Here is a 13,757-nt window from a genome sequence, read left to right as displayed (position 1 = left end):
AGTGAGAAGAAGGCAGGAGAAAAAAAATGCAGGTCACTTTGTAAAGAGAGTGCGAGGAAGAGATATTAATTAGATGAAATCGGCCATTGTCGTTCGGTAGTTGAACTGTGAAATAAAGAAAAAAAACCAGCATCACGCAATTAAGAGGGTTATAGTAATAATGAGTTTCGGTACAGAAATTAACGAGCATTTACAAGTTAGATATATACGCGTACAGCGTTACGTGAAGAAAAGATGCAGTGAAATAACAACCATTCATGTGGTACTTATTGTTAATCCTACGATCGTTTTGAGTGGAAATGATAATTAACGTTTTCGATGATCTTGTTACCATTACGATCATTGTTATTGTCGCATATAACGGTTATAAAGTAATTAGTCAAAATGAGAATTAATTTTCGATTACCTCCCTTTGTGCCGTCGGAACGACGGTTTTACTTCGCGGTTCTTTGTGATTGTTAATGATTTCGAGCGTCTCGTGGAGATCGAGTCGATGTGTCACGATGTCGTTCGATCGTACGTTATTTCATAAAGAGTAAAGCAATAGTAAGTAATAAAGCGCACGCGGAACCGTTCGTAATTAATCGATTACATCGCATCGAATTATACAGCCATAGAAAGAATAGTCGAGTCCACGGGTCTGTAAATCAATGGGGTCCGTGGCCATGATAGAATTCAGACCAGTTCGAGAAGCAATAGTTTCGCTCGTGCATGTGTAATAATTCTGAAAGAATCTTTCAAGTTGTTCATTTAGAAAAAAAAAAAAAAATAAAAACAGTTCCTTTTTTCGGAACAGAGGCAAATAGAATGGCCCAAAAACGATTTAAATGGTGAGCATTGTAAACCTTTTCCAACTCTATCACCTTTCCAAACAATAAAACTATTCTGTTACACTTATCGACTCACACGTGTTTTTCTCTGCGAGAACAACAAGAACAATATTCTTGAAAAGAAAAGAAAAACAAATTTGCGCGCGCGCGCACACACACACACACACACACGCTGGCGCACGTACATACCAAACACGCTCGATGATCGAAATTCGATCGAAACTCGTCCAAACACACATCGAAATAATCGGCTGCTGCGCGAGTGCTGCAAAACAAACGAACGACGTAAAACGGGCGAAAAAATATGGAAGCAATAGTAAACAGATTCGTTTCGTCACACGGACACACGTCGATATCGATCCTTCGATCACTTTCTACATTTCTTGACCGCTGAATACGTTTCCTAGATCGGCTAGTTTCAACAAACATTTCGCTGTGCGACACGAATCTGTAAATATTCGTTCTTCTTTTCAATTTTTTTTTTCAATCGAGAATTGTCGCGACACGGACATCTTATGGAAAAGAAAAACACGGACACTATACCACCAAATATTCGATGAAAAGAAAGAAAAGAGAACAACCCCCGTCGCTCCACGCGCGATGTGAATGTGTCGAGAGAGAAGAGCGAGAATGAGAAACAGAGAGTGATTGTGTGTGTGTGCGTGTGTGTGGTGTGTATGCGCGTATGAAACGAACTCGCAAAAGTCCGTAGATAGATAGACAATTTTCGAAACGTCGTTTTCGTGCGTACGAGAAAAGTGAATCTTGCTGCGACATTAAACACACGAACACTATCCGAGAGTCTTTCCTCCCGATGTTGCTGGAATTCGCCTGTTACCGTCGGTCACAATCGTTTCTCGGCTCGTTTGAATAGCAAACCTGGCGGACACACAGAGGAAAGCGTTCCATTCCGCCGAGAACGCTCGATTCGGATCGATCAAGTTTCAATCAATTGTAATTATAATCGATCGAGGTGGATCGTGATTTCTCGATGATTATGTTTTCGAGTGAAAACGTCGCAGCCAAGATGTAGGGTAAAAGAAGGGTCCTACGTTAGGAGTTATTATACATATATACTTTTGTTTCGCGCGTCAAGGGAACATATGGGCTAACGAAGCCCACGGCGTTTTATTATCATTATTATTACTATTAGTTTTTTTTTTGTTTTTTTTTCGTTTCTGTTGACTTATGTATTGTAAGGATTATTATAGCTATTGTTCATTACTACGATTAACGTTACGGATGGGACGGTGTTTACCGCACAACCACGTCCTTCTATCATTTGCTATTTGTCGGAATGCAATAATCGCTGTGTTACGAATACAATTGTCGTTGTATTTGAGGTGACTTCGTTTTTTCAAAGTTTTTACCGAGAACGCGACGGCCCCCCCCCCCCCTCCCCCCGATCGGATCGCCTAACCACTCGATCGTGGATATCAACCAGAGTATATATTATATACTTTGCTGTTCCGTGCGAACAACTGTATGCTGACATTATGTGTTTAGGGGAAACGTTACACGGTGTCCGATAGGATATCTCGGTCTAGCGAAAGAATACAAATCTGTTCGATAGGATAGCGTATACGTTCACCCACTCGTTACCAGTTTTTTAAGGTACATATTTCGAAGAACGATCGACGGCCGCGATCCGATCGAGCCGCGGCTGAAATTGTAACTTGAACGTAACCCCCCATACGATATTTATGTATATAAATATATTATATATATATATATATATATGCGCACGCAAAATGCATAAATATTACGATAAGTATATTAATCATGTAATTACACGTGCACATGTTCGGATGCGCAGTTACATGTAATCTGTTAATATTCTTCCTGCGTGCAAAACCAAGAACAACAGCCGCGAATTTCGATGAAGTTTTTGCTAAAACTGTCGTACACCATACCAGTTTCATTTAATACTCATTGTTATCGAAAAAATTACTTTCCGCCCCCCGCCCCACCCAACCTTGTTCGTCGTCTGAAACCACCGCACCCCACCACAGGCGTTTTTGTCCTGCGCTGCAATTTTCAAATTGTTCAACTCCTCGCGTTATATTAATCGAAGAATTAAAAAAAAAAAAACATTTTTACGATTGTTTCTTCTATTGGTAATTGTGTCTGGTCCTGCGACTGACGGACGAGTATTACAAAAGGGACCGTTCTGAGCGTTATTTTTCGACGATTTTTCCACGGTCGAATATCGAACCGAGTTTACTACCCGTAAGGGTAAAAGCTTGCATAACGCCGACGAATTTTAATCGTACTTTTCTATCATCGTTTTCGGCATCAATTATACGGAAATGTATATCTCTCATTCTCCTGTAATATCTGACCCACTCAAAACGTTACTCGACCGTATCGCTTCGCAATTTTTGCTATCGCGACGTTTGCTCGTTTATACGCCGCTCTATTGTGTATCGTCGCTCCAGTTTCATTCGCGCAACTCGCGGAATGGAAGAAGCGACGGTAAATATATTATACAGTCTTCGCTGCCCGTTGTCGGTTTTTAGTTCGATATTCTCGTGATTGTGTTCGAATCGGTCAAAGGAGTTCTTACAAAACGATTATGTATGTTCATGAACCACGTGAAAATTCGTGCGAAAAAAAAACCCGTTTCGTGCGGATCAACGTCGAGACACACGTGTTACTAGTTTGGTTTTCAATTCACATATCAAGCCGACGTACGAGATCGAACGTTTGTTTCGTAATCTGTGCGCTGTATCGTCATCGTCGCCATCGTTTTACGGTCACGAATTTCTCATGTCAATTTCGACGAGATGTCACGTTAGGTGAACCGTGACATATTCCCTACCCTCCCAACCCCCGTTTCGCTTTCTTGGTTCGGTATTATATACGCGATACGAAGCGAACAGTCGCGTGAACGTACACACGAACAAAAAAAAAACCGTATCCCACACGAGCACAATTTTAATCGCGTCTTCTGTAAGGTAACAGGTGGGGAAAACAAAAATAAAACGGTTCTATTCGGGAACCCGGTAGTATGAATTAAGAGTGTTAGAGAGTGAAGTCTGAGAAGCAATTTTAAATCGATTCGAAGTTTTTACGACGAACCGCTATCGTGATTGTTGTATGCATGTGTGAGATGAAAGAGAGAGATAGAAAAAAAAAGGAACAAATTGAGAGACGAAATTAACGTTTACGAATTTCAAAGCACTCGCTTCACCCCGATTCATCGTGGTCCCCTTACTTTTGTGATATACAACTTTATTCTTTTTTTTTTGTTTGTTTGTCTTAGTTCGTTGTAAAAACAAAGAACACCGAATGTTCCGTGTACACGGCATGTTATGAATTCCGTAAGCCTGAGGATTCGCGTCACACACAAACACGTACACACATACACAGAAAGAGAGAGAGAGAGAGAGAGAGAGAGAGAGAGAGAGAGAGACAGACAGGATACGTATACACACGATCGTCGAACTAGGGAATTCATAGTCGCGATTATGTTGTAACACGCTGAAACGGAACGAGAAACTTTTTAAGATATTTTTTACGACGCCTCGCGATCCACACGAAAGCAATGGCGGAAGCGTTGAATGATAAAGTAACAAGAAATGAATAAATAAATAAATAAATAACAAAAAAAAATGAAAGAGAAGAGTTGAAACGGCAGCTCGGCGGCATGGTACAGCTTGCGATGAGGAAACTTGCAATATAACAAGCAATAAATAAGCCACTTTTAATTCCATGTATATTAAACAATTATGTGGATGCTTAATGAGATTCATTGAATTTAAACGAGCAAAGCCAAGGACTAAGACGAAATACCGATTTTACATATTCTTACTAATCGTAAACGATTACAATACGTATAGTACGGCATACCTAAAAAAAAAAATTATACGATTATGTATCGATTTAAAAGGGCAGATAAAGAAAAAAAATGGTAAATAAATAATTATAAAAAATAAACGTACGCGGACGGGCGACCGTCGCCGCGGACGGTAATCTAATCTACATAAGTACGTAAAAGTTTCAATTTTACACTACCGATAATAATGACATAACGGTAAGGCTCTATATAAGATATAATGATGATTTATAATAATTATAACGTTGTACAGAATATTTATGAAAGGCACGCTTTTGACGACAGAGCTGCGCGGCGTTTCTTCGTTTCGTTGATCGCTAGTGTCAGAAAAAAAATTCACGAGAGATGGGGTGGGCGGGGGTGGGTGGGGAAGAAACAAGAACGATGTGAACCAAAAAAAGAAAATAAATAGATGAATGAGTGAACGTTTGCCTTTTCGCGTAACCAAAAAATTGTTCGAATTAGTCGTGACTCGAAGCGATCAAAAGAAAAGATGAAAAAAAAATGATAATGGAAGGCAGGAAGTATTTCCAAGCACCTTGCAGTGAGCAAAGAACGCGCGCGACTCTGTATTCAAAAGCGGCCAGACTATAATGAATGTTTTGTAAGATAAAGCAAAACGATCACGGATTATATTGAGATCGTGTTCAGAGAAATGTATAGTCGATTGCGTATTCGAGAAAATTCGAATTGAACTCGACGACGCCTTTCTCTATGGAGGAAAAGTTAAAACGAGAAAGAGAAGGAGGAGGAAACAAGAACAGAACGCGCGAGGCAAAGAAAATGTGAATCCGCGGCTCTTTTCTTCCGCGTATATACGAGCGTTCTGCGCCCCGTCGTAAGGACGAATTGTGGTCCTTCGATTAAAACGATGGTGGACAATTATGAGGCGAGAAAATGTGTACGAGACGAGAAAAAAGAAAAAATAGACACAAAAGATAGAAAAAATGAGAGAATTTATCCGCCACGGGTGTGGCGTAAGAAAGAGCCGTTAATTTAATTCATTGTGTATGTATACAGACAAAAGTAAATATAATATTGCGATTATAAATATTAAACTAATAAAAAATAACAATATTGTACCCCTCTGTACATATAAATATATATTACAATACGATGATTATTACTATATGATTTATTATAAATATATATACATAAATATAAATATATCTCATGAATTCACATTATTATGTTTATTATTGTTTACTTATTATTATTGAAATTATTATCATTGCGATGATAACGAGAATGATGATGATTATTATTATTATGATAATATTATTAATATTTAAGAAAAGGTTCACAACGTGCCGTGTGTATGTGGGAATAAAATATATAATATAATGGACATTGTTCAATTCAATCTACTGTCTTCATTGTTTTTCTCTTCCCTTATTTCTGCTACCTCACACGGAATTTTAAGATACTGTCACCTGTGTTCTAAATAAAGTGATAGTGCCTACGAAAACAACGTTCCTTTTGTATTAATATTAGTATATTTTATGTCTAATATACTTTATTGAAGATATTAATGTTTTCATATACTTGTGGCAAAAATTTCTCTACTAACAAGTACTTTACCATTTACTGTTTTATTTCAACAAAAGAATTCTAAAGCACTATCAGTTAAAGTAGTTATATTATTCTTTTACTTACAATAATATTTTAATGAAAGCTAAAGAATTCATTTATCACTTATTAAATTCCAAGAATCGAGTCAAAAATTTTATTATACTTATATAGTCTTCTTTTAATAACAAGAAAAACCAAGTTTCAATATCACTTTGAATCTCATATCGATTTCTAAAATAATCCTAGTTAAACACGTTCGATATCTGGCTTCTCAATAGAAACCAGAGGGATCGGCAAACAGTCTTAGTGTACAGACCCACTCAGCACGCGTCAACGCCGACGGAGAGCACCGATACCGCTCTCGTTTATTTATGATGTTAAATAATTGCATATATGAAACTTCTTTACCTCTTCTTGAACATTGTAATTTCATAGCCCTAAACTGGGTACCTGAAAGTATATCATTGAATTTGTGTAAAAGATTTTACTACTTCCTAAAAGACTCCGTGTGATATTTGATAGCCTAAAAAACAATGTGCCGATACAGGGTTTCGATTTATTTACGAAACTAATCTGACCAGTTGCTGCATTCTTTGACACTAATTTTCAAGAATATAAAACTTCTATATTTCACTTAATTTGAGAGACACGTAGCTGAGTATTAACATACGTTCATTATTTAATTACTCGCAATAAATACAATTTTTGTAAGTAAATAACGTGTAAGTAAATTCATATGTAAAAATTTACCAATTGCCAGAAAGTAATTGTTCGTGCGTATTAAGATTCTTACAATAGGCAGTAAAACTATTCATACTCCCATATAAATTATAAATATGTAAATGTTAATAAAAGCGATGTATATATTCTCCTACATGTAGATTTGATAAACTATTTATGAAACTACATCTATTCTGAATTTATCTGTTACAAATATACAAATGTAAGGCAAGATATAAAAACGAATAAAATAAGAACATGTAAAAAGTAACATTAATAAAATGTCCATTAACGATGCATTTAGAATAAATTGTCTTGTAGTTAAGTGAAAAAATATATACTTTAAACCTTAAACTGAAGCATCGGATATTTTTATTCCCGTCAAATCATATAGATACACGCAATATGAATGGAATATATAATACTTCATTTGTGCTAATAATACTCAGAATTCATGCTTTATCGGTAACGTCGGATATTGATACTAAATGTTTCTGAAGCCCTCGATGCATGGGACAGAAAATTACATTGCATGTTAGGTCCATTCTTATATCTCGTCTGTGTCTGGACTCTGTAATCGAAGATACCTGCTCGACTATCTGTCGATAATATTACTGGCATCTAATAAATTTAATTTTATGAACAGCTAGAAACGTAGGGAACGCAAGGAAACAATGTTTAGGCTACTTATATACAGGGTGTCTCTAGGGTGAATCTAGAAATTCAGGAAGTCTCGGATCTGCTTTCCTGGGTCTGGTAGGTCTGTAGCTCTAGGATCTAGTAGGATTTGAATCCAAATGACTTTAGACTTAGATACCAAGGTTCCGTAAGTTCTCTGACCTGGTTTCTTGATCTCCGCAGGGCTACAGGCTTCGTTTCCTGGGTCCTGGATCTATGTCTCTAGATGTAGAGGAGTACTTGTATTCACCACTATCATTTAGACCATACTAATATGGGGGCAACTTCAATTTATTACCGAGAATTGTGAAATAATCTCAGAAGTCCAAAAAGAAATAATTACATTATATCAAATATACAAAAACACGTTTCATATAAATCGTAGTGTGTAGTAAAATTAAACACGATTAATCTCTTCTCTATGTTCAAAGGAGCACTGGCACTTTCTTTGTTATTGAAATCAATGTCTTTGTCGAACGACAACCTCCATTGTGGGTGGTGCAGTAATGAAAGTACCGTGCCCGTTCAAGTCGGGTTTAGGATGTTTTTTCGGCAGCATAAAATGAAGCTTTTGCATTAAGCATGCTGTAAAGAGGAAAACTGCGTTTCTCGCTACGACTTCACCCGGACACCTTCTGTGTCCTGAAACAAATAAATAATATTTAACATAGAGAAATACCTTCGATGAATTCATCTATTCTTTTTCTTCTATATTACAAAGAATATTAAATAGTTTATTATTTTCTATATTTTACTCATAACTTTCCCAACAGTTTTTACATTATTTATAATATACTCAGGTAATTTTATCGTTTATTTTATTCATTGAATCATACTCTGTATTCTTCGGAGGTATTACACTTAAGAATTTTTATTATTACTATTTTTTAACTATTATTTATTCAATTGTCACTGTCTACGAATTATTTAGAACTCAACACAATAGTTTACTGTTACTTTAACCACAGACGAGATATAAGGATCTTACATTTCTATAAGATATATAATTCTTATATCTCGTCTGTGCTCTAACTGAGATACTTGTATCGAATTTCTTTATCAAAGCCTACATGAATATGATATCTATGAATTATTTGGACTTTATTATCGATAATGATTTTCTTATCTTTGATACTAATACTTTTCCAATATAACTATCTAAAGAAAACGAGTACCTGCTCCAAAATTCATAACCCACGGATCATCGATGAATCGTCCTTCCTCGTCGATGAATCGTTCTGGTCGGAATGTTTCCGGATCGCCCCAATGTTCCTTATCCAAGTGTATGCTTTTAAAATTAGCTAATAATATATAATCTCGTTTTATCTCGAAACCTAGTAAACTTGTATCAGTCATTGCTCGGTGAGGGATACTGGTTGGTGCAACATTTGCAAGTCTCGATACTTCCGTCACAACTGCGTTCAGGTACGGTAATCTACGAACAAATAATGTTCTAAATTTGGAATAAAAAAAAGTAATGAAACATTCCTAACCGATAATATCATTAGTATTATTAATATTGCATCGAGAATATTATATCTAAATTAAGTTAAATAGAAACCTTAAATTTTTGTATAAATACACTAAACTACAACATTACAAAATATTTTCTGTAACACAAAGAAAAAGAACAAGAATATCTTAACATACCTTACTCTTACTGTACAAGGTACAGTAAGTTACGAAAGTATTTAAACAACATGTTCCTATCTACATTAATAAGTCACATGTTTATAATCTGTGTACACACTGTTTTATTACTGTCTCTCAAAATTTATAAACAGAGTGTCATGTAACTGGAGGTACACCTGGGTAAGGAATGATTCTATGTGAAAAAGTAAATCGAAAATATAGATTAAAATTTTTTCATTTTAGATTTCGTTTACGAGAAAATCGACTGAAAACTAATCTAAAACGCGTGTACTTATCCATAGTAGTAAGTAGAAACGATCTATAATAGACAGACACGCTAACCAAGTCCTATTCAATTGAACGTGTATCCAGTAGATTTTCGAAATCGATTTTCTCGAAATCGAAGTCTTAAATGATAAAATTTTATTCTATATTTTCGACTTTTTTTTTCCACCACTTATATGACAGTTAATTTTATGTATAGTTAATTTTAACTACATAATTTTCACCAGTTTCACATGACATTACCTAGTACACTAGACGTAACAGAATTTTTAACATAAAATTATCGAGAATGTCTTACCGACTTTTATCGCCCAGAGAAGGACACGCACTGATCCCTATGACCCTATCTATTTCATCGTGTACCCTTAATTGTACATCCTGATGCACCACGAGGTACGCTATAATGAAACCAATGGCCTTCTCGGTTGTATCTACACTAGCACTAAATAAATCCTTGAAGACGTATTGCAATTGACTCTCTGAAACATAATGTTTACATCATACATGAGAAAAAAGGGAAGATTTGAATTTAAATTCTGTTCAAATAACATTGATTGTTACATTTAAGAAAGTTTTTAGAAAAAAATACTTTTGAAATAAGTCACATCTGTTCTTATATAAATGAAATATTTATAAATATCACTATGTATTTGTATATTAAGTTTCGACGAAAATATCACCGACTGTTCAGAAAACGCCATTTGTTCAAAAAAAATTTGTTAAAAGAAAATGGTAGATCGAATAATTACAATTTGAAGATATTATTTTAAGAATTTGATAAATAACGGTTGAAATTTTTGCCAATTGGATGGCGACGGTTTAAGTGTCCTTCAAATATTATTACGCATTTATTTTAATGTCGTTTGTTTACAACCGTGAATTCATATGCATCTTCATCTGCATGTGTGGAATATCGATAACTACAAGAAATAAGAAATAAAAGGATAGCAAGATACATGGGAATTTCCTGTCACGAATATCTTGTTATTCCTTTATTTAGAATCTAATTGCACTCTGTTAAGTAAAAATATACATAATGTTCCACTCACGAACCCTAATAATACGTTTCTCGTCACAGTAATCAATGAACTGTGGATTTCATTCATGTATTACTTACGATCCAATGTATTGCAACATTTAATTAAGTTTAAAGAGATTTCCACGATCTAATTGAGATCAAACAACATTTTATATAATATGCAGTGAAATTAGTTGTACAAACGACGTGACTATAAAACAAGCTGAGATAGGAAACTGACGATGACCCCGTTGGATTCAGGAAATGTTTGCCCATAAAACAGTATAATAACCGGTTTATCGGAATCTTTTCCGAAACATTGAATCGCCTTTGAATCGCAACAAAGCAATTGGACAACTAAACCGGTCTTGTACTGTTACGACTGTTGATCCAAACGGTAGTGAAGTCAAGTAACTGTGCAAGGCAGCGAAACTGTTCGAAGAGTTTCAGGGTAAGTGTCAGATATGAAGGATCAACATACTTAAGAATTACTTATTGACTTACAAATAGATATGAACAAAATAAATATTATAGTAAAATGTCATGATGTTTCTAGGTTCTTCTGGGTTCGATAAACCTCGCAATAAACCCTTAACTATCTTTTTTCAATAGTTATTTCAAGAGATTCTTATTCATATCGATGTTTCCTTGCACAGGAATGCAAAACAACTAGTTCTGTAATAAGTAATAAGATTTATTATATTCCCATACAATTCCTCCCTGAAAGTCATTTTTAGTCTTTGTTATCGAAAATGTTAATTTATATAAACAACCACTGTCTATTAATTATTTATGTATCATTACTCTTTGGTAATATTGAAATGTCACGAATTTACTAGATAAAGAAACAAAATTGAAACAAATGTGCGTTTTGTACGATCTGTAACTTTTCTGTAATACATTCAACGTTTTGTTAATAACTTTATATACAGGCCATCTTGGATACCACTGAATAAAGTATATTTAAATAAATAAATAAGTACAGGAACAGGATTCAGCTAAAAACAGAAAGACAATATAAATTACCATTAAAGGAAGAGTTTTGTTTTTCTATTTCTATCTTCTGTAAATAAGAGTCTATAAAATTTGTGGATTCTCCAAACACTCGATCCTTTTTATGTTTCGATATCACGTCCTATAAACATAGCAATACAAATTAAGGAAAAACTATTAATTAAAAAGTGTTGTAACAAATGCATTATTAACAATGTAACAAATATACATATGTATAAGTCAGCAAATAAATATTAGTACAAGCCTGTATCTTCTAATTATCAAAGTAATAAAAGAATGGAACGATAACGAAAGAAAACCACACCCATAATTGTTTATTTAAATACAATTTCAGACTTTGAAAACTCTAATGTATTTATTGTAACATTGAATCTAATTGTTATAGACGAATATTAAATTCAAATCCCTATGAAAATTCTACATCATTACAATCCTAAAACTCACCATGAAAAAACCATCTATACGTTTTTGTCGTTCAGCAAACAATGAGAATCCGGTGAAGCCTGGGAAAATAAGTCTCAAAAAGGGAAAATAATTCACAATGCCACCCACAACAGATGCATTTATAAGAATATCCTTCAGCACCTTTATTACTTCCTTTAATTGTGGGCTTTCCATGCCCACCTCGAATCTGAATTATTGTAAAGAGACATGGTATGTAACAAGAAAAGAAGGAATTAAAATGTCGAAATATCGTTTACGTACTTCGTTCCTTCCAGCAAGAACCAAACGTGGCTAAATACATCTTTCCGAAGCCAACTTGCATTAGAGTTTTCATTGTAAACCTACACGCGTAAAAAGTAACTTTTTAAGTGAATTTTGTGAGTATGGCCGCTGTGGTTAAAATTTTAAATATTAAGCAGAGAATTGTACTGTATACTAAAATGATTCGGATTTCGATTCTGATCAGGAATTGGGTCCGTAACAGTGCGGTTATAGATCGCATAAAATCCGCAGTTTAGTTATCATCGATAATTCTAATTTTATCAACATGTATACTTTTTTTGGCCCTTCCAAAAGTCGGAGTCGGTGAAGACCAATCCTTGCATTTTGCCGCCGCATCTATATTTATACATAAATCCATTCGGTCTGCCGTCGAATTCCGGCCGATTCATCATGATTGTAACAGCTTCCTTGCCGGAAACGATGATCATGGATTCCTTGAATCCTAATCGAAGACCGACGACTGGTCCGTATTGGTCGGCCAATCGACACCAAGTGTCACAGTACAGTTTCTCTTTCTTCGCTAATTTCGCGATATCCAGCAGATTGCCAAGGATCGGCAAACCCCGTGGCCCTTCGATGGCAAAAGAGTAAACAAAAAATGAAAGTTTTTTAAGTAAAAAAACAAAATAAGCAGTTTTTCAAGTAAAAAAAAAGGTGTAAAAAATTGAAAACGTGAGATCATGCGAGAATTTCGTAATTCCCGCGGAAATCGATTTACCTGGTGGAAATCTTCGCGGTCGCCTGAAATGGTACAACACCAACAATATTAACACAGTCACGAGACATAAGGTACCGAACCACATTGTTGAATTACTGTATACCACCACTGATAAATCACTGATTCTTCTACCTTACTTTTACACAATTACAGTGTTTTACACTTGTCACGTGGTAATGGACTATATCCCTTGTTAAATCAGTTTTTGATTACACTTTTCGAAGTGACACGTTTACTTAAGATTAATTTGTATTAATTGTAAGCATGACATTATCTGCATTATTCTAATCGATCAGATTCTAGTTGTTTCTATCAATTCACTATCCAATTGTGGCAATATTCCTTGTGTTGGGGTTCAATGTGATAGACAGGTTGAAGAGCACCGTTGACTCGTGACGATTGGTGGAAGCAGAAATACAAAACTGCGCGGCTCGATTCGAAGTATACTATACATATACAGAAAATCATCCTTTCACCGACATGTTGTGTAAGACTGTTAAAACTCGTCGATTCACGTCCGTGTAGGTAAAAATTCGTATAGGTTCGGTTGTACACCCGAAACACGGTATCAGAAATGTAAAACGTGTTTAGCCGACGTCTGACTGGTGGTTACAAAATCCCAGCGTGTAGTGATGGGAATTAATAAATAATATGCACGTCTAAAAAAAGTGAACAATTGTATGCTCAAATACATATAAAATAAAAACCACTGAATTTCTTTTACCA

General features: G+C 35.2%; 1 protein-coding gene across 1 annotated transcript; it reads right to left on the bottom strand.

Annotated features, from left to right (window-relative positions):
* Positions 1 to 8,098: 8,098 nt before the first annotated feature.
* LOC107185764 (methyl farnesoate epoxidase-like) lies at positions 8,099 to 13,116 on the bottom strand. Its single transcript, XM_015573521.1, is given in 9 exon segments — positions 8,099 to 8,280; positions 8,814 to 9,073; positions 9,854 to 10,034; positions 11,600 to 11,708; positions 12,032 to 12,218; positions 12,293 to 12,327; positions 12,330 to 12,372; positions 12,587 to 12,884; positions 13,032 to 13,116. Coding segments are annotated over 9 exon segments (1,380 nt in total).
* Between the last annotated feature and the right edge of the window lie 641 nt (positions 13,117 to 13,757).

The sequence above is a fragment of the Dufourea novaeangliae genome, unplaced genomic scaffold (genome assembly GCF_001272555.1).
Source record: "Dufourea novaeangliae isolate 0120121106 unplaced genomic scaffold, ASM127255v1 scaffold56, whole genome shotgun sequence".
NCBI lineage: Eukaryota > Metazoa > Arthropoda > Insecta > Hymenoptera > Halictidae > Dufourea > Dufourea novaeangliae.
The sequence above is the reverse complement of the archived record's forward strand: the minus strand, read 5'-3'. Positions and strand labels throughout refer to the sequence as shown.